This window comes from Gymnoscopelus microlampas, assembly GCF_963454915.1.
Source record: "Gymnoscopelus microlampas genome assembly, chromosome: 6".
NCBI lineage: Eukaryota > Metazoa > Chordata > Actinopteri > Myctophiformes > Myctophidae > Gymnoscopelus > Gymnoscopelus microlampas.
Window position 1 is genome coordinate 55,153,230 of NC_139943.1, and position 19,293 is coordinate 55,172,522.

General features: G+C 45.1%; 2 protein-coding genes across 2 annotated transcripts in view; both read left to right on the forward strand.

Annotated features, from left to right (window-relative positions):
* Positions 1-19,293, forward strand: part of LOC311046519 (solute carrier family 45 member 3) — an 87,266-nt gene that overhangs the window by 36,509 nt on the left and 31,464 nt on the right. Inside the window, exon 2 of the mRNA XM_084058868.1 lies at positions 14,366-14,717. Coding sequence (XP_083914994.1) covers positions 14,570-14,717 — 148 coding nt within the window. The 5' untranslated portion in view covers positions 14,366-14,569. The remainder of the gene's footprint in view (positions 1-14,365; positions 14,718-19,293) is intronic.
* Positions 4,584-5,615, forward strand: LOC311047063 (kelch domain-containing protein 3-like; the record flags this gene model as incomplete). The annotated part of the gene is made up of 1 exon (XM_084059646.1): positions 4,584-5,615. One exon carries the CDS (start codon positions 4,584-4,586, stop codon positions 5,613-5,615), a length of 1,032 nt encoding a protein of 343 aa, XP_083915772.1.

The following is a 19,293-nucleotide window of genomic DNA, read 5'->3' on the forward strand; positions in this document are numbered from 1 at the left end:
TATTTGTAGAATCTCCAAAAGCAAAGATTTAAGTTAAAAATGTTCGCTTTAAAAAATATACGTATTCAAAGATTTGCACAAATGTTCACGATTTTTCAAAAACAGCAGATCTACAAGCTCATAGCGCGGCACTCGGTGCCGCGCTATGAGCTTGTAGATCTGCTATTTTTGAATAGCCTAAATACATCTAAAAATGACACAGATGCGTTCCCGGTCTGAATGGGTTAAATAGGATGTATTCTGAGTCACGGGCATAAATAATTATGCAGAGAGATGGAGAGTACTTCACATTGTGGGCGCTGGGCAGGCGTCCACACGTATGATTAAAGGCCTTAGGAAGCACACGTATGCTTGTCTGTCCTCCCGTTGACATTGATTGGATGTCATTGTCTTCTCCATCAAGTCTTCTCTGTGAGGAGCTATACTTTAAAACAAGGTCAAGTCTTCCCTGTGAGCGAAAGGGCCTACTCTGTGTGGTGTTTGCATGTTCTCCCCGTGTCCCCTAGGGTAGGTAACCCTCACAAAAAACATGCAGTAATCCTGGTCTCTGTGCTGCCTCCCCCTGGTCAGCCGGGGCGCCTGATGGAGGGGAACTGGTTGGAATAACGTGTTCCTTCCACACGCTACTTCTTACCAGGGAAAGTCCCTCCTGTCAGGTGATAAGAAGCGGCTTGCTAGCTTTTCATGCATTGAAGGAGGCATGAGCTCGGCTCTAGGCTCTCTCCAGGCTGGCAGAGGGAGAGTAGCGCCCAGGATTACATAGGCAATTGGCACTGGGTGAAAAACATGGGTTACAAAATCGTGGGATAAAAAAAAAAAAGAAGTCTCCTCTCTAAGCTCTACTTTAAAATAAAGTAGAGCTTGGTTGTGTGGCTGAAATTCTCCCAGAAATCATCTCCGTTCAATAAATGTAATCACGTATTTATTTTTTATTAGATTTTGTATCCTATGAATTATGACGTACAATGAACATTTGATCCTCCAGAATTGGATTATCCAAAACATCCAGATTTCACGTGGCATCCGCTGCGATTTCTTCACATTTTCAGCACTGTTCCGTTGCAGACTGTATGGTGAGAGCATTTGAAAGTGGTCTCAGCCGACCGTCTTCAAGAAAGACATTTACCAAACAGAATACACCATTTATCGGGGTCTTTTAAGCTCGATTTCTACTTTGTCGTGCACCGAAAATAGCCGATCTACAAGCTCACAACGTGCCACTTTCGCGAAACGTTTTGAGCTTGTAGATCGGCAATTTTTTTGTGTGCTAGTGCCTTGGTGCTGGAGAGAGAGGGTCACTAATAGCCTCTGAAGCCATTCAGCTTGAGCCAAAAAACACCTCCTCCGAGGTTCCCAGAACCACGGCAGTTCTGATGTCACCTCGGAGCAATGCCCCCCCCCCCGCCCCCACCACCTTCTCTTGAGACCCAACACTCTACTTAACGTACCCCCCCCCGGACTCTTTCTATAGCACTGTTTATATGAATAGAAATGGGCCTGATACCTCACTCTATAAAGTGACTCTCCCTGGCTCAATGTACACAAAGGCTGTTTTGTGTTGCAGGAGTCAATTAGGGCTGATTTTGGGGGCCGGTGTCTGAATAGGACCGGGCAAATAGGGCAAATTGAGAGTTTTGTAATGACAAAAAGAAGCGAACGCACTCACTTGCACGGACACGCACACACGCACACACGCACACACACGCCACCTCCCCTCCACTCTCTTTTCATTGTAATGCTTATATGTGACAGGGGAGCCAGGACAACATGTGTGTGACAGGGGAGCCAGGACAACATGTGTGTGTGTGTTAGACAAAATCAATGTGTGTGTGTGTGTGTGTGTGTGAGAGAGAGAGAAATGACTGTGCAGGCTGTCAACCTGAGAGATGTGCTCTCTCTCTCTGCCTGCTCTGCCAACTTCTCACACATCCTACCAGAAACCTGACACAACTCACTGTGTCTGAGTCTCTTCTCCTGCACAATGTCTTGGCACAGACACACACACACTCCACAGCCCACTGCATGGTGTCGCTGATCGCTACATTTACCCACATTGTATCCACTTAACCCATTCAATTTAATTCATTTTTACATTTCCTTTGGCTATTTTTTGAAAGTCTTGTCAAATATCAAAGGTCTCAACAAATGTCTATTTGACGCCCCTGATGGAGGGAGTGGAGGAGAGGACAGGAGGGAGTGGAGGCTGTTGTTCTGCAGCCTGTGAATGGTCCCACTGGATCAACCAAAGAAGAGTACACCCAGAAAGCACGTGATCACAACAAAATAAAGCTAGTTTTGTTCAGTTGCTATATGGGATTTATAAAAGTCTCCCTTTTCTCTGCTTTCTGTTGTCTTTGGCAAACAAACAAGCCACATTCGACTGGCCATAGCTATGGAATGGATTACCCCCCCCCCCCCCCCGATTCTACGAGACCCCCCCCGTGCGTGTATTGAGGCGATCTCCGTGAGAAAACTTTTGTTTTCGGCGGCAGTGGGGTGACACTATTACTCAGGCAGTTAAAGAGTTAACCATTCAATGTTAAATACACCAAAACAAGGGAACCAGGAGACCTGGTACTGCCAGACCCCTAGTGGTTAAAATCTGAATGGCCGGACTTCGCATGACGTGTGTGCAGAGGAAAAGAGGGACAGACCGACCGACAAAGCCTCATGTAGGCCAACCCCCTGTATCTGGCAAAAAGTCTAATAATAACGGCGTTGCTTGCACGTTGATCTCTGCCGTCATGGTGATTATGTCATATTGATGATATCAGTCTTGCCCAAATATGGAAAGGTGGCGGCTTGCACACACGTTGTGTTGTTAAGGCATGCACGGCAACAGTTTGTGTTTGTGAGTGAGGCAAGAGCATAGCTTTGCTCAGCCTCTATAAAGTGTTAAGCTACTGCACACTTCCACTTCTACCCATTGAGACCAACAGACCAACACACCCACCGAGAACAAAATATGTCCTGGAGAGTGCTGAGAGAAAGAGACAGAGAACATACGGAGATAGAGAGAGTATTAAAGACGCATCTGCAAGCCCCTGCAGAACCTACAACTTCACGTCTTAATCACAGTCCATAGAAGCAGCTTTGACGATACACCCGCCACTCCTGGAAGGAGCAAGTCCAAATATTTCATACTCATTCTCCTCTTCTAAGTGTAATATCTGCCTTGACAACTATCTTTAAACACGTGAAGAAGAGGAGCCACGACCTCTACTGAAAAGAATATGACTGGACAGATCCCCTCGGCAGCCGATCAGCAAATCACCACCAGCTGTGTCACCAGCCATGAACATGAAAACACTGACAAACCAACATCCTACAGCCATCAACAGTTTACCAAGACGTTAACTCAACCAGAAGTAAAGACCTGTCAGAGGACTTATCCTCTGACTTACCCTCTGTGTGACAAGAGTTTCAGTCAGGTAGGTAACCTGAACACACACCTGCGTATCCACACTGGAGAAAAACCTTTCCTCTGTAAGCAGTGCAACAAGACTTTTAGTAAATTATCTCACCTGGAGAGACACCTGCGTATCCACACTGGAGAGAAACCATACCACTGTAAACAGTGCAAGAAGAGTTTCAGTCAGTTGGCTCACCTGAAGTCACACTTGCCTATCCACACTGGAGAAAAACCTTTCCTCTGTAAGCAGTGCAACAAGACTTTTAGTAGATTATCTCACCTGGAGACACACCTGCGTATCCACACTGGAGAGAAACCATACCACTGTAAACAGTGCAACACGAGTTTCAGTCAGTTGGCTCACCTGAAGTCACACCTACGTATCCACACTGGAGAAAAACCTTTCCTCTGTAAACAGTGCAACAAGTCTTTCAGTTGGGCAGGTGACCTGAAGACACACCTGCGCATCCACACTGGAGAAAAACCTTTCCTCTGTAAACAGTGCAACAAGACTTTCAGCCAGTTAGGTACTCTGAAGTTACACCAGCATATCCACAATGGAGAAAAAACCTTTCCAATTGAATGACCTTGTTATGTTGCTCGTCACTGATGCAATACAAGATGGATTTAGCTGTTGCGACATCGTCGGCAACAGTCTATTTTTTTTGCTTAACAGCAGGTCTCCTAATGGTGTGTATCTGCTCCGTCGGAATATAACAAATTTAAACCAGTTTGACCAGATGGGCTTCAATGTGGTTAAAGTGTTTAATGGCGGCAGTCAGTTGCAGTAACGTCATTGGGTAATCTGAGTTGTGGCATCATCACGCAACAACGTCACAATGTCGTTATCACGACCGTGTCCTTTAAAACTGCAACTTCAAATAAACACAATGTCATTTAGCAACTTTCACCTACGAATATGGCCTCATGTAGTGACCTCCCCCTGGAAATACCTTGTCAACACAGTGGATCAGACTGAGATAGCGTTTAATCTGCTATACAGTATTAGCAAAGAGTCACCGGCTTCCTTTATTGGCTAAACAACCAACTTATCGGCTTCGTGGATTTGTCAAACATTTGCGTGGAATACGTGGTAAGTGCCCACGACAGGACTCAATACTTTTACAGAGCAAGACTTGACCCATCCAGTTTGATCTGCGGTGTGAGAGACATGTTCTGCTGGACGGTACATCAGTATGGAGGACCACGAGAACCCGGTTCTGCTACTGTTAGAGTGGAGCAAAAGGTTTATTCCTTTGGAGGCTACTGTGAGGAATGGACCTACAACAACATGGAGCCGACTGAGGTGCATGTCCTTAACACAGTGTCTTTGTGCTGGGTGAAGCCGCCTCCGGTGACACCTGGACGAAGAGAACGTCACCTTGAGGTTCCATCCAAGCGCTACGGCCACACAGCTGTGCTGGTAGAAGATACAGTCTACATCTGGGGAGGAAAGTGGAGAGAGGAGTACGGCAATGTTCTTTATGCATTTGATGTCGATGGCCACAAATTGTCGAAACCCAGGGTTTCCGGGACTGTTCCAGAAGGAAGGGTCTACCACTCAGCCTGTGTGTTGGGGAAGGTCATGTTTATCCATGGAGGATCCACCAGGCTGACTAGATGGACTAATGACATCTACAAGTTGGACACCACCACAATGGTCTGGTCTTTAATTAACACCAGAGGAACTCCGCCACCTGCTTCATCACGTCACTCTGCCACCATCATTGGGACAAAGATGTTTGTATTTGGGGGCTGGGGGTACCTGGGGGCCTACTACAACACCCTATTTGTGTTTGACACAGAGACAAACTGCTGGCTGAACACGCCTTCTGCACAGCCTCTTCCTGAAAGACGCAGGAGTCATTCAGCCTTTACCTACAATGGAGAGCTGCACATATATGGTGGCTGCGACCGGAACCAGCACTTCAATGATCTTTGGAGATTCAGTCCAGAGACCTTCTCCTGGAAGAAGGTTGAGCCCAAGGGAAAAGGCCCGTCTAAGATGTATGGTATGCGTGGTATGTGCTGTTGCATGATGGGAGATCGTGTCATCCTCTTTGGAGGATCCAAACAAAGAGTCTTAGACTTGAGTCCTAGTCTTAAGACGCTATGTAAGCTAGCGGTTATTCAGTACGGTCTGGAGCAGTCTGAACTCCCACACAACATCAGGTGGGAACTGGCAGCCATACCAACCAACTAGTGCTGTGAGCCAGTGGTGGAAGATGTACCAAGTTTTTTTTACTCAAGTAAAAGTATCGATACGAGTGCTTGTCAGGGTGGGGGGTCTACAGTTCAATCTAACTAACTATATACTATATAATTGACAAAAGCTCCGAAAGTTTGTGCGGGATACGCAAGCACAGGATCACTCCATTTGCCCCGAAGCTTGCCACATACTGTTGATCAGAGCTATGGCTATGTTTTAGGCATCTTACCCACCTCGATCTGTGATCAGACTCTCGGCTTGATTGATTCTCTGATTTGCCTATCAGACCCTCAGCCTGATCTGGCAGGTTGCCATAGCAACCAGATACAGGAAGTTTGACCTCTTTATCACAATTACGGCAAACCGTGACGTGGCGGTGTACTAGCAGACATACCTGACCCACAGAAGGAGCCACTCTGTGTCAATCCATGCTACATGGACCCTGTGGGACAGCCAACCCTAACAGCCCCTGCATGGTCAATAACAGCTTCCCTAAAGACTTCTGTGACAACACTCGACTGCCTCATGATGGCCATGGTTACCCACAGTACAGGCGGCCTAATCTCTCAAGAACAGATTCTGCACTGCGTTGGAATCTGTCTTGAAGGTTCGTCAGAACGTGTACACACTGTGTGGGAGTGGGCGTGGCTTCAGAGGCCGCGCTTTATCCAATCAAATGTAGTGGGCGGGATTCACGTGTCCGTCATCCTTCCCGACTCGAAACTTAAACCGAAACTAATTTAACAATAGCGTCCGCGGAGCAGACAACCGCGGAAAGATATTCACATTTGAACTTACTCTTTCATCATAGAAACAAGAGGGCTTATAACCAAAACCATCCATGTTCTCTGGGAGAAGTGGTGTTAGTGTTCTGTGTAGAAATGTTATCTTGTCGGAATGAAAACGCAAGCTCACCACCGGAAGTGGAGCGGTGAAGGCAGACTTAAACCCTGTTTCCTTGCGCACATGTGCTGCGTCGCCATTGCGTCACACTCAGGAGGAAGAACAGCAGAGGTCGCTGTTTTTCCTTTTCAGCGTGTCTCTTGGTTCTGAGATTGCAGGCGGCCTAATGACCGAGGTTGGGAGGTTGGGAGGTTGGGAGGTTGGGACTAGAGGTTAGGGCAGCAAAGCAAAGCGGGGAGGGAGGAGAGGAGAGGAGAGGAGAGGAGAGGCCAGAGGGGCCGGACTTCGCTTGACGTGTGTGCAGAGTGAAGGCCAATGCTGTCTGGACCAACCTCGGATTGGGCCTAGATGTGAGGGCCGCGAAGCGGCCCTGACATCTAGTATGATTATATTGGGGGCTCCTCAGTTCAAATATGATTATATTGGGGGGTCCCCAGTTCAAATATGATTATATTGGGGGGAACCCCAGTTCAAATATGATTATTTTGGGGAAAAGGTTGAGAACCAATTGTTCTCGGGTATCAGGTTGTCAACCTTTTTGTTACCAGGTCATGTCTTATTAAAATGATCTCAAGACCCTGATGGAGGGCAGTGTCGTCAGTTCAGCAAAAGCTAAGGTATGGCAAGGTTAGGGTTGCCAACTCCCAGAGATTAGAATAAGGGACACCTATCCTCGGCGCGCGGCTGGATTTTTTTTGCGGCCCCCTCAAAACCCCTGAAAATGCATAGGAAACTATGCATTATACCTATAACACAATACAAACAAAATGGTTGTACACCTGCATTAGGCTACTATTCATGATTTTTTTTTTGTCTGGAGCCAAGGTATGGCACCTGCCATACCTTATTGATGCCCCTGAGCAGATCTACAAGCTCGTAGTGCGGCACAGATAGCTAAAGTATAAAATGGTTGTAGTGGTTTAATTGACTGTGACGCTATATTAACTACTTTTGCTGGGGACCCCCTGGTCCCCCCCCCCCCCAAGGACCCCTGGGGGTCCCGGACCCCACTTTGAGAACCAGTGCTCTATAGTAGCTGTACTAGTATTTCCCTCAAAATCCCTTTTGCCCAAAACTGCAAATCTACAATCAGAATCAACTTATTGTCACATCACAAGTTTACAGGTTGTAAATCAAAAAGAAGGATAGAGCTGATAGAGCCAGGGGAAAATATCAATGCACCCTATGCATAGCAGCCATATTGTGAAGACATTCACATGTGTTGCCAATGATACTAATGAAGGCTCTGTTCCATTCTGGTCAAACAGAGTCAGGGTGCTGATATTGTGCATGTTGGCTCACTGGAAACACTCTGTTACACCAGTGGGTCTAAAGTTGGGGTCCAGGGACCCTCATGGGCTTCCAAATGGCCCCTTAACGGGTGTGTAACTCTGTGAGTGTACAAATGGAACCAAATGGACCCGTACATTTGGTTCCATATGTACACTCTCAGAGTTATGGGGGTCGTGGAAACCACTGTGCTACACTAAATGGAACAGAGCCTTCATTAGTATCATTGGTAACACCTGTGAAGGAAGTGATAATATGGCTGCTCTGCATAGAGCCTATTCTAAGATGTGTGTCATGTATAGCAACACGCTACAAGCTGCTATGTTCAGTGGATGTTTGTTTGGCCCAATGAGAGACGCTAAGGTTCATGTGCTTAAAGATGTTTGTTTGTATTTTTTTTGGCATGGTACACATCAACAGGTATGAACTAGAAGTCTATTTCAGATGTGGACAAAATGTGCTTGTAAATAAATACATGCTCCGTCCTTGAGTTCTCAACGGGCCTGAAAATGAAGGCCCGGCCTTAACTGGGCCCTACTGGGCCGGCCCGAGGCTCAGCCCGGCCCGAACAATTACCATACTTTGAGGCCCGAAAACCAGAAAAAGAAATGTTTTTTTCTTCACGGAACCCGAGGCAGGACGCGACGCATTATCATAGATTTTGGGCCCGGCCCGAACACGTCTGGTCGGGTAGGGTCGGGTCCAGGCTGAATTTGAGAACTCTACTCTGTCAGTCCGTCCGTCTTTAATTCCAAGGACCACCATAGCTGAGAGAAAGCTGGGAAAAGTACTCAAATGTTTTACTTAAGTAAAAGTGACAATACTGCAATGTAGAACACAGACTACTTGTAACAGAATACTCTTGTTACAAGTAAACGTCCGGAATTCAAAATTTACTCGAGTAAAAGTTAAAAAGTATTGGTATCAAAATGTACTTAAAGTACCAAAAGTAAAAGTACTCAAATGTTTGAAAATGGCAGATCTACGAGATCAGCTATTTTCAAATAGCCTATGTATAAAATAGCGCTAAAGTGGTATGTTTTATAATAGATATAGTAGATCTGCTATTATTATTTTTTTTTCCAAAAACTGTTACGATTTAGATTTTTTTTTAAGAATCGCCTCAGGTCTTAATGGGTTAAAGGGAACCGTTTAGGAATCGGACCATTAAGAGGGAATCGTTGAAACGATCCCAAGGATCCCAACCCTCTCTCCATCCCTCGTTCCGTTTCATTCCTTCCATCCGTCCTTCCAAACCACCAGTGTTTAGTGTTTGGGTCAAGAAGACTTTCAGCAAACCGTTCATTTTGACAAAACCCTGGAATCTGACCCTGCATGCAGCAGCAACAGCAGCAGTGTCAGGGCAGCTGGCCAGCTGCTCTGTGGGCTTACAGGCTGTAGACCAATCACATCTCTCTATTTCAGAGGCTCTCAAACTTTTTCCATGTCAAGGACCCCCGAAACTATATGTATTTGGACCCCCATCTAAAAATATTTTGGTTCCAGCCAGGGACCCCCCAGAAGCAAAGATTTGAGTGACAAATGTTCGCTTAAAAAAATATACATAGATTTGCACAAATCTTCACGATTTTTCAAAAAATAGCAGATCTACATGCTCATAGCTCATATGAGCTTATGTATTATTTAATCCCCTGGTACCCGCCCCCCCCTCCCCCCAGGACACCTGGGGGCAGGGTTGCCAGATCTGCTTATTATTATTTCCCCGCGAGATTTTATTTGAAAATAGCCGATCTACAAGCTCACAACGCGTCGCATCGCGACGCGTTGTGAGCTTGTAGATCGGCTATTTTCAAATAGCTGATGTATATGTTAAAGTGCACATGCGGCCCATAATCGCTTCTTTTGGGCTGGTTATACCTAGGCCTGGTTGCCTGTTTCTCTCACAGAATCTGGCAACGCTGCCTGGGGGTCCCCGAACCCCACTTTTGAGAACCAATGCTCTTTTGGTGCCGTCGGGGGGGCTCTTTTGTGTGCAGTCAGTGGGAAGAAGACCTGGCGGGGGAGGTCTGTGCCTGGCTGCATGGCGGGGGGATTCAGGGCCATTCATTCAACATGAGCCATGAAAGCAGAACCAGTCCGTAGGCAGAGATGTCAAAAAGAGAGTTCCTCTTAGAATGCAAGGGCAGAGACCCAAGCTGACCTCAGGGGCTAGAGCCGCACACACACACACACACACACACACACACACACACACACACACACACACACACACACACACACACACACACACACACACACACACACACACACACACACACACACACACACACACACACACACACACACACACACACACACACACACACACCACGGGGGTGAACTGTGAAGTCGCTCTTGGTAGCAGGTACTTTGTTTTTCCACTGCACATAGCATCCCCTCAATGTTGCTGGTTGTCATAGCAACCTGCGTAGCGGAGTACTAAAATAACAAACGGTGACTTGTCTGTAAATAATTGTTTTACAACAACAACTACAAGTTTAACGTATATCCGCGAAGTTTGTCAAATCGCGGAAGCGTTAAATTGTGCAAAGCATTACCGTTACAGTTCTGACCAGTCATCAATGGACGTTTAAAATAAACATGTTTATGTCATTCAACATCCGAGGACAACTAAGCCCGTGCCGTGACTTTTGGATCCCATCTCTCCCAGAGGGTGTAGATGTTTACATCCCATAGCCCGAGGAGAGGTCTCCTGCAGTATCCAATCAGATTTCAATTCTTACTTCACTTGTTCCAAGAAAAATAACTATCCACTTCTGTGTCCTTCTTGCTCCAAGCTCTCCTCACTGACCAATCAGTGTGCAGTGTTCTCTCCTCACTGACCAATCAGTGGGCAGTGTTCTCTCCTCACTGACCAATCAGTGTGCAGTGTTCTCTCCTCACTGACCAATCAGTGTGCAGTGTTCTCTCCTCACTGACCAATCAGTGTGCAGTGTTCTCTCCCCTCTGACCAATCAGTGTGCAGTGTTCTCTCCTCACTGACCAATCAGTGTGCAGTGTTCTCTCCCCTCTGACCAATCAGTGTGCAGTGTTCTCTCCTCACTGACCAATCAGTGTGCAGTGTTCTCTCCCCTCTGACCAATCAGTGTGCAGTGTTCTCTCCTCTGTGACCAATCAGTGTGCGGTGTCTCTCCTCGCTGACCAATCAGTGTGCAGTGTTCTCTCCTCACTGACCAATCAGTGTGCAGTGTTCTCTCCTCACTGACCAATCAGTGTGCAGTGTTCTCTCCCCTCTGACCAATCAGTGTGCGGTGCTCTCTCCTCTGTGACCAATCAGTGTGCGGTGTCTCTCCTCGCTGACCAATCAGTGTGTGGTGTCTCTCCTCACTGACCAATCAGTGTGCAGTGTTCTCTCCCCACTGACCAATCAGTGTGCAGTGTTCTCTCCTCACTGACCAATCAGTGTGCAGTGTTCTCTCCTCACCTTTTTCCAGTAGTGGAAGTTGTACTCAGATTATGGGCTTAATCCATTCAAATGTCTTCTAAATCCTAACAGGTTTCTGAAAAACGTATGTTCAGTGGTGCTCAAACTTTTTCATGTCCAGGACCCCCAAAATGATATGTATTTGGCCGCCGACCCCCATCTCTAAATGTTTAGTTCCAGGGACCCCCACAGAAGCAAAGATTTGAGTTACAAATGTTCGCTTTACAATATGTATATATTAGAAGATTTGCACATATCTTCGCGATTTTTCAAAAAATAGCAGATCTACGTGTGTGTACTGTGTGTGTGTGTGTGTGTGTGTGTGTGTGTGCGCGCGCGCTGAGGGACACAACAGATGGACATCCGTCCATGGAGATGTTTCACACCTAAACGTGAAGCTGTCTCTCTTAACACCTCCTCTCTGCTGAGAGGATGGAGCTGACTGACGTGTCACCTGTTTGTGACGAGCATTATAGCCACACACACACACACACACACACACACACACACACACACGCGCTTTTCTAGGGCGGCGACTAAACATAATGTTCATCCATTTCACTTAGGCTGTAAAACTGTACATGATGTGATGAAGTGCAAAGTACTGCTAAATGCTCATCATGGTTTATCTGAACCCAAAGCCAATAATCTAAATAATATCGTCAACACAGGCCATATATCGGAGAACAGCCAACTGGTGACAAAAACTGCTCATTTCCTTTAACCCATTAAGACCTGAGGGCGATTCTTAGCTAATGTCTTCCGAATCCCAACAGTATTCTGAAAAACGTATGTTTCTATATCAGTAGGCTGCACTAGCGCTCCTGTTTTCGTGTATAGAGGGGCGGGTGTATAGAGGCGCGGAGAGATTGCGCCTGATCCCATTGGTTCACCGATCTGTCCGTCAGCCCCCGCCCCGTAAACACAACATTACGAGCGACGCCCACTGCACTCTGGTTGGTTGGGGAAATGAAACACTTCCTCATACCGGGTAGACCGACGCGTTCCTCCAGGCTTTTATTTTTTTAGCAAAACTAAACAATAAAAGCCTGGAGATCGAGGCTACTATATCAGTGGTTCTCAAACGTTTTCATGTCAAGGACCCCCAAAATTATATGTATTTGGCCGCGGACCCCTATCTCAAAATATTTAGTTCCAGGGACCCCCAGAAGCAAAGATTTGAGTTAAAAATGTTCGCTTTAAAAGAATATAAATATATTAATTTGCACACATTTTCTCGAAAAATAGCAGATCTACAAGCTCGTAGCGCGGCACTCGGTGCCGCGCTACGAGCTTGTAGATCTGCTATTTTTGAATAGCCAAAGTGTAAAATAATGCTTTGTAGCTCAAATCAAAAGGTTACACAGATGCGTTCCAGGTCTTAATGGGTTAAAAAATATGACCAGATTTACAAGCAACGTTTCAACAAATGAATGATTAAATATGATTATGTAATACTTGTGACAGCCCTGCTGCTGTCGTGCCAACTGTTGAGTTGTTCTAACGAGGACAAAAAAAAAACTGCAGATAGAGAATACATATTGGCAATGGTTGGATGAGGTTGGATGAGGTCGGATGTGTTTGCCACGTAGCTCTGACTCATCTCCTGTGTCTGGTTGGAGGAGGACAGGACAGTCACGGTTTATACTTTTATAGCCTACTGTCTGTGTCACCTTTTCAATTGAGCAAAAGTTATTTTTGTTATCTTTCACTGGTATATCTTTCACAATAACAATTCCACATAAATGTGTTTTTGACAACTTCTCTGACCACTATTTTTAGTCATGAGTGTACCGTAAATGTATTTATTGATGCATTTTTACGTTAATACATTACCGAGTCGGAGCCTGCAGCATTCTTTTTTCAAGATCCCTCTCCCCCCCCTGAAAATAACCGCTCTGAAAATAGACGAAGTATAAGCTATAAGGCCATGTTCAGAATGGCATCGCAAATCTGATGTGTGGCCTATATCCAGATTGGAATCGCATTGTTTTTATGCAGTCTGAACAACAAAAAATACATGGGGACTGATTTTTTTGCCAGATTTGAATCATATTCCTTAGCCTTGTTCAGACTGCATAAAACTAATCCCACTCCAATCTGGATAGGAAATCCTGGATGTGGGCTGCCAGGGCCGAAACTAGGGTTTACAAGACCACACTCAAAGGCCCCATTTCCACCAAAATAACTTTGCTTGTAGAACCGGCTCCATTCTAGATTCTTGGAACCGTGGTGCTTTCTAGCGAACTGGTCTAGCAAAAACAAAAGTGTCATGGATTGGTCTCTGGTTGTAAGTAGTGATGGGTCGTTACTCGTTTGATTGATTGAATACTTTATTAGAAGATCGTTCATGACCGATTCGTTCAAAAGAACTAGTTCTTTGGCGTCAATGTGAACCAACCGGCTGTTACGTTCACGCTTTTCGTTCATGCCCCCCGTCCCCTCCCCCCGTACACAGGACGGGAGGGCGGGCTGTTCCTGCGACAGACAGACAGCGGTGCGGTTCAGTTGTCTTTCACTAGACATGAACGAATCATTTGAACGAATCATTTGAACAAATCATTTGAACGAATCATTTGAATTAATCATTTGAACGGATCATTTGAACGAATCATTTGAACGAATCATTTGAACGAATCATTTGAACGAATCATTTGAATGGATCATTTGAACGAATCATTTGAACATATCATTTGAACGAATCATTTGAACAGATCATTTGAACATATCATTTGAACGGATCATTTGAACAGATCATTTGAACAGATCATTTGAACATATCATTTGAACATATCATTTGAACATATCATTTGAACGGATCATTTGAACGGATCATTTGAACGAATCATTTGAACAGATCATTTGAACGAATCATTTGAACGAATCATTTGAACGAATCATTTGAACAGATCATTTGAACGAATCATTTGAACGAATCATTTGAACGGATCATTTGAACGAATCATTTGAACGAATCATTCGAACAGATCATTGCCGTGAACATGAACAAAATCGTTCATTCACTGAAATGAATGTTTTTTTGTCCCACCACTAGTTGTAAGGACGCCATAATAACCCTCCATCCTCCTCCTCTTGTGTCCCACAGATCCATAATGCAGAGGAGACCATGGCCCCTGCAGGTCATCTGAGACGTGCGCGTGTCCTCGCTGCTCCTCCATCCCCCCGGAGGTCGTCGTCACCTCCTCCTCCTCCTCCTGCTCCTCCGACCGTCACCTCCTCCCCTCCTCCTCCTCCCCCCACCGGGCCCCTGTCCTCCCAGAGGAGAGGAGAAGAGGAGTAAAACAAAAGGATGCCTGGATGGAGGGCTCAGTGGCGTCTGGTCCTGCTGAACTCCCTGACCTGTGGGCTGGAGATCTGTGTGGCGGCGGGCATCACCTACGTCCCTCCTCTGCTGCTGGAGGCCGGCGTGGAGGAGCGCTACATGACCATGGTGCTAGGTAACAACAACACACACTTAACCCATTGAGACCTGAAGCCGATTCTACACGTCTCCTAAATCGCAACAGTTTTCTGAAAAACGTGTGTTTCTATATCAGTGGTGCTCAAACTTTTTCATGTCAAGGACCCCCACAATTATATGTATTTGGCCGCGGACCCCCATCAAAATATTTTGTTCCAGGGACCCCCCAGAAGCAAAGATTTGAGATAAAAATGTTCACTTTAAAAATATACATATTCAAAGATTTGAACACATTTTCACGAATTTTCAAAAATAGCAGATCTACAAGCTCGTAGCGCGGCACTCGGTGCCGCGCTACGAGCTTGTAGATCTGCTATTTTTGAATAGCCCAAAGTGTAAAATAATGCTTTTTAGCTCAAATCTAAAAATGACACAGTTCCAGGTATCATGTTCATCTGGGGATGAAATTGTCACTCACGTGTTAGAGAAAAGCGCCATCTAGTGGAAAAACACAAAACAACACAAAGTCGTAAAAGTCGTCCTTGGTAGGACGACTTCACCGCTTTTCAACCTATCTTCATATAATTGGTCCTCACTAATACTCATGATAAAATGGTACAATTTTTTCTACTCGATCTGTGTCTCATAGGAGGGCTGTGGACAGTCCAGAAACCTGTCTACCAGTGACATCATCGTTAGGCATGATTTTTTTTTCCAACAAGATTTCACATTTTTTATTCAGATTTTTATTAACACGAGAACACTGGCTTCTTTTATTGCATTGCAACTTTCCAGGAATAGAAAGCCTGCAGTTTCTATTAGCTTGGATTCCCCATTGATGATGTCACTGGTATACGGGACTCTGAACTGTCCACAGCCCTCCTCTGAGACACAGACCGAGTAGAATTTTTTTTTACCATTTTATCATGAGTATTAGTGAGGACCAATTATATGAAGATAGGTTGAAAAGCGGTGAAGTCGTCCTTTAAGGGCTGCAGGGGTTCTTGAGAGATGTATTTTGGCCGGCGGACCCCCATCTGAAAATCTCCAGAAGAGAAGGTCTGTGTTAAGAAATTCTAAAATGATTCAAAATCTTCCAAACTTTTCCGGATTTTTCCAAATGTTTCAAAAATAGCAGATGTACACGTTTTTCAGAAAACTTAGGTCAGGATTTAGAAGGCGTTTTTAGAATCGGCCTCAGGTCTAAACCCTACATTAAAACTCATTCAGTGCCATTGACGCGTAACACGTCAAAACAGTGTTTTCAGTGTTTATGCTAGATGGCGCTGTTCGTCAACCTGATCCTATGACTTGCCCAACCTGCTTATTATATGACATGCCCAGATTTAAAGGAGAGATCCGGACCTTTTAAGTGTTATCTTTGATGTGTCGCTAATCACTCAACAACATTGAAAGGGACGTTGAGTTATTCCAGAGAGTCCCCTGTCGTCCAGTCTGGCGACCTCCTCCGTTGGGTGAAAATCGTCTATTATAACCGATGCAAAGTTAGTTTTTTCTCTACTACTGCTCATCGTGGAGTCTCATGATACTCAAACATGCACTGAATGTCGCGAACGAGCTATCGTTCGTGCAGAACGAGATGACGCTGGTTGCTTGTTTCTTCCACAGACGCCAGGTTCTGTGAGAGAAACAAGCAACCAGCGTCAAAAAAACTAACTTTGCATCGGTTACAATAGACGATTTTCACTCTTACACTGGCTCACATTATGCCAACGGAGGGGGTCGCCAGACTGGGCGACAGGGGACTCTCTGGAATAACTCAACGTCCCTTTCAATGTTGGTGAGTGATTAGCGACACATCAAAGATAACACTTAAAATGTCCGGATCTCTCCTTTAAGGACACTATAGGGTTCATGTGGTGCATGTCCACAGTTTTAAAATTGAAGCAAATTTTCTTTTTTAAATTGAACATTTTGAAATGTAAAAGAATACCATGACATCAGATGAACAGAACCGTGCGAGCTTGCCGACGTAGAAAGTTGTGAATGGTAAATGGTGCATTTATATAGCGCTTTTATCCAAAGTGCTTTACATAGATTGTGCATTACATTCACCCATTCACACACCGATGGTGGAGGAAGCCATGCAAGGCACCAAGCTGCTCATCGGGAGCAATTAGGGGTTCAGCGTCTTGCTCAAGGACACTTCGACACTAACTCTGGGGGAGCCCGGGATCGAACTGGAAACCTCACTGCTTCCATCCGGCCGCTCTACCCCTGAGCCACTGCCGTCGTGAAAATGTGTATTATACGGATATCGGGTTCCAAAATGATGAAAGGGGATCTTGTTACTGCGTGTGTGCGTGTGCATGTCTGCACGTCACGTTCTCTTATCTCTCTCTCTTTGTCCATTTCTCAACCTCTTTGACAGAATACATTCATTAAACATGAAAGGCAGAGAAGGGGTTCCCTCTCTCTCTCTCTCTCTCTCACGCACACACAAACACACACACACACACACACACACACACACACACACACACACACACACACACACACACACACACACACACACACACACACACACACACACACACACACACACACTCACACGCCCTGAGGGAAGAACAGGATCTGTTGGGTTGGGTTGCAGTGTTTTTTCTTGCTGACCACATAGTGTCTTGATGTCCAGCGGTTCATATGTTCAGGGTTCTTAACCTCTTCAATACAGGAACACGTACTGTGTCATTTTAGATTGTTTTGCTTCAGTATATCCATTATTTTATACTTTAGGTTATTTTCTTTTGTATCGTGAACATTTGTGCAAATCTTTGAATATATATTTTCTATATATAAGTCAAACCTTTGCTTCTGGGGGTCCCTGGAACAAACTATTTTGTGATGGGGTCGGCGGACAAATACATTTAATTTTGGGTATGATGGTTTTACCCATCAAAACTTTTTAAAAGGAAATTTTCAAATATAGCCAAAGTATTAAATAGAGTTAAAGTTGTTAAATTGTTGATAAGGTTGCTGGGGACCCCCTTTAGGACCATTGGGGCTCCCCAGACCACACTTTGAGAACCACTGGCCTAGTTCGCTGATTTCATTTAATCTCACAAGCCGAGTGCTTAAATTTACTGATGTTTATTTAATGTACAAGCACAGTGGAGTGTGTGTGGAGCTTTGATGCACGTCACACAGATACTGATTTATGAGTCACGGCAGCTTTGTGTCACAACTTTCTGAGAAGCTTAGATGAGATACATTAAGAAGAAGTTGATTGGTGCTGCTGTGTCAACAAGTATCTCTAAGAAATGTGCTTGCACTGTGTGTGTGTGTGTGTGTGTGTGTGTGTGTGTGTGTGTGTGTGTGTGTGTGTGTGTGTGTGTGTGTGTGTGTGTGTGTGTGTGTGTGTGTGTGTGTGTGTGTGTGTGTGTGTGTGTGTGTGTGTGTGTGTGTGTGTGTGTGTGTGTGTGTGTGTGTGCGCGCGTGCGTGCGCATGTCTTTTCTATTTGAACGCCAGGTTGAAAGTATTTTAAAAAATTGACACATCACCTGTCACAAATCGCAATTATTTGGTGTTTCTGTTTCCGTGTATAAAGATGTTCATACATTTTCAAATAATAGTGTAAATAGCTGATCTACAAGCTCACACCGCATCGTTATGTGATGCATTGTGAGCTTGTAAATTGGCTATTTCCCGCTTCTTCTTTTTTATGAAATGAAGACCTGACAGACATCTGCTTTGTGACCGTTTGTTTGTTTACATTATTACATTATAAAAAATAGACCCCTTAACAGACGACGTCACACTGATAAAAACCAGTATGCGTGCAACCAGTATGCGCTCAATGAAACCCATTCTATCAGGTCTCGCTAGGACGCGCCTCACTAGACAACACACTAGAGGGGGTCGGGGTGTGCTGAAACCAGCGCACCCCAAAACAACAGGTTGGGAATTGATTGCGTGAAACAATCACCTGTGCATCCTGTCTCAATGTTAGTAAACTAATAATTGGTCTATACATTAACTTCTTTAGCCCTATTTTATACCTAGGCTATTTGAAAATAGCTGCCCACCCCTGGTCTAGGGGTATAGTGTGATCATGTGACTTTGCCTCAGGGTACGTACTGTAGCTTCTTTCCCAGCCAGGGTTTCAAAGCCACGATTGAGGCAGTTTGTGTCACAGCATCACCTGTTGTTTGTGTTGAGGAGGTAATCACACGCTAATTGAAAGGCACCGCCGGGATGGGAAACTGCTGGAGGCACAACCACAGTCTCCCAGACACACACACTCTCTCTCTCTCTCTCACACACTACACACTACACACTACACACACACACACTACACACACACACACACACACACACACACACACACACACACACACACACACACACACACACACACACACACACTACACACCTGATTATACACTTAGAGAATTCACCCTATGTTGCTTTCAAGTGATAGTGATAGTTTTCTCCATGTCTGGAATACGTCGCACCTGGTCCAGACGGCTTTAGGCCTGTGCCATAAAAATGCACATCAAACTAGGGTTCGCTTTAAAAAAATAATATATATATATATATATTCAAAGATTTGCACACATTTTCACGATTTCAAAACAAAAACAGTGCCGCGCTA